This window comes from Mesocricetus auratus, unplaced genomic scaffold (assembly GCF_017639785.1).
Source record: "Mesocricetus auratus isolate SY011 unplaced genomic scaffold, BCM_Maur_2.0 Super-Scaffold_4256, whole genome shotgun sequence".
Lineage (NCBI taxonomy): Eukaryota > Metazoa > Chordata > Mammalia > Rodentia > Cricetidae > Mesocricetus > Mesocricetus auratus.
Genome location: NW_024429182.1, coordinates 59,168,595 through 59,171,023, shown reverse-complemented (window position 1 = coordinate 59,171,023; position 2,429 = coordinate 59,168,595). Strand labels below are relative to the sequence as shown.

The window sequence follows — 2,429 nt, the reverse complement described above, 5'->3', positions numbered from 1 at the left end:
GAGACAGCCCAGGTCAGGTGTGAGGATTTGAATAGGGCATCAGAGGTCTCTGCATTCATTCCAAGAAGCCCCTGAGGGACAACAGCTGTTCCCTCGCATGGTACCCTTTCTGGCCACATTCTCCAAAGCAACAAGCCCCCAAGCATACAGCAGCCCTGCTACATCACTCCACAGTAGAAACAGTAAGGACCTGGGTCCTAGGAAACCTCTGCTGCCAGCACCTTCTGCCGCTGAAACCCTCCTGGGTGAGAGCCAGCTTTGGCAGGGGAGTTGCTGCTAGCTTTGGTGGTTCCTATTGGGCAGGATGTAAGGCAAAGGCAGGCCTTAGCTCATCGCACAATGCCACAGCATGCCCACAGCAAGACAAGAGTCTCCCTGAAAAACTGCTTTCAGAGCTATACAAAGACATGGAAGGAAGTCAATTTTTCATATATTTCATTAACAAGAAAGACCAATTGTCCTCAAATGACCAGGCCTCTGTACATTCTTATCTCACCTACCCACATGCCAGCTAAAATCAGGGCTGAGTAGCCTTTGGGAGTTAGAAGAGAACAGATGCACAAAGCAGGGTCTTCCCAGAGCTGCTGGGTCATGTGACTGCAGCAGAGAGGGTTAAGAACACCCACATTTGACGTGGGGAACTCACTTAACTGTTGAGGATTATAGCCTCATGGATACAACATCTTCCTACAGGGGAGCAAATGCAGGTCCCAGGGCTTATCTTTGTAGAATTCAAAGAGTTGTCCCTTGTGGGTCAGCAAATTGTGTCCTGGGGAAAGGAACAGGGACGAATACAAAACCTGTGATCCCCAGTGCATCAGAGTTGAAGGCAGTGGAGCCACCACAGGCTCAGCAGCAGAACAGAAGTCTCCTAAGTGCAACTTTGACATCCTTGTTCCTCAGAGTGTAGATGAGGGGGTTCAAGGTGGGTGCCACAGAGGTATAAATGACAGACACCACCTTGTCCTTGTTCAGTGAGTAGCTGGATGCAGGGCGGATGTAGGTGTAGATGACAGTGGAGTAGTACATGGTGACCACGATGACGTGTGCAGAGCAGGTGGAAAAGGCTCGTCGCTTGCCCTCAGCAGAGCGGATCCTCAGGATGCTGGCCACAATAAAGCCATAGGAGAGGATGATCACGGAGAAGTTCCCCACAGCGAGGAACACATCCGCAGCAAAGGCCATGGCTTCGTTCAGTTGTGTTGGAGCACAGGAGAGCTTCAACAGTGGGGGAATCTCACAGAAGAAGTGCTCTATCACGTTGGAGCTGCAGAACGGTAGACGCAGCACCAAGCTTGTGTTCACACTGGTGTTAGTCAGGCTGATGGACCAGACAAGGCCAGCCAGGAATGCACACACCCTGGGGCCCATCCAGGCACCATAGTGCAGGGGGCAGCAGATGGCCACAAAGCGGTCATAGGCCATAGCTGAGAAGAGCAGAAGCTCTGCCCCCATTGACCATGTGAAGAAGTAGAGCTGGGCCATGCAGCCCCAATAAGAGATCATCCTCCCCCCGACCATGGTGTCTAATAGCTTGGGCAGGATGGTGGAGGTGCAGAGAATGTCCACCATGGCCAAGTTGAACAGGAAGAAGTACATGGGGGTATGCAGGGCTGGGCTGGCACTGACTGTCACCATGATGAGCAGGTTTCCTGAGATTGCAGCCATGTAGAGACAGAGGAAGCCGAGGAAAAGTGGTACCTGAAGATGAGGCATTTCTGAGAATCCCAGGATGAGGAACTCAGTGAGCAGTGTCCCATTCATCGTAAAGCTGGGGTGGTCTCAGGATCCAGGAGCAGTGGGTTTTCTATGGCAGCTCTGACGGTATCTGAAGAAGAAATACATGCTCCAGTCCCAGGTAGTGCTAACCACCCCAGGTATGTTTAGGCCCTCCTAGAGCTTAAATCTTTTATGTTATTCTAGGTGTGGGACTTCTAGGAGACTGATGTGGTCACTCATAAACCTTGGGAACCCAAGGTATTTCTCACTGAGAGGGTTCTTTCCCCAGATTTCAGGGAGCATGGAGAATGGCCAGGAACACTCCAGGGGTGGAAGACTGTGTGTCCTGGAAACAGGGATAGCTGTGGTTCCCTTCTATTCAAGGACTCAGACAGTGGGTAGGAATGGGAAGGAATGAGGAAGATGGCAAGTGTTCCTCCCCTGGCCATGGAAAACAGTATCAACCACAGTCTTCAAAAGTGACTGTGTATTTACATACCTGAATGGCAGTCATTCATCTGTGTGTCACTTGAGTGGGGGTCAAGGCTTTAAAGTGAGGCACTCAAGTAGGGCACCATGAAGGATTGAACCGTGTCTCACTCCTACACCCATGCAGCCTCTGAGTTAAAACTCAGCTGAATTTAGAAAAGCTTTAAGATGTGTGCCTTAATCCATAAGTGCCAATTTCTAAAGATGAGATAAGAGCAGAC

The 2,429-nt window shown here is 50.6% G+C and overlaps 1 protein-coding gene across 1 annotated transcript; it reads right to left on the bottom strand.

Moving 5' to 3' along the window:
- Nucleotides 1-647: 647 nt before the first annotated feature.
- LOC121134501 (olfactory receptor 13G1-like) lies at nt 648-1,797 on the bottom strand. The gene has a single exon (XM_040732928.1). It carries the CDS (start codon nt 1,762-1,764, stop codon nt 850-852), a length of 915 nt encoding a protein of 304 aa, XP_040588862.1. The 5' UTR covers nt 1,765-1,797; the 3' UTR covers nt 648-849.
- Between the last annotated feature and the right edge of the window lie 632 nt (nt 1,798-2,429).

Bases quoted from the DNA above. Each gene is read 5' to 3' on its own strand.
- LOC121134501 (XM_040732928.1), bottom strand. From the start codon at position 1,764: ATGAATGGGACACTGCTCACTGAGTTCCTCATCCTGGGATTCTCAGAA.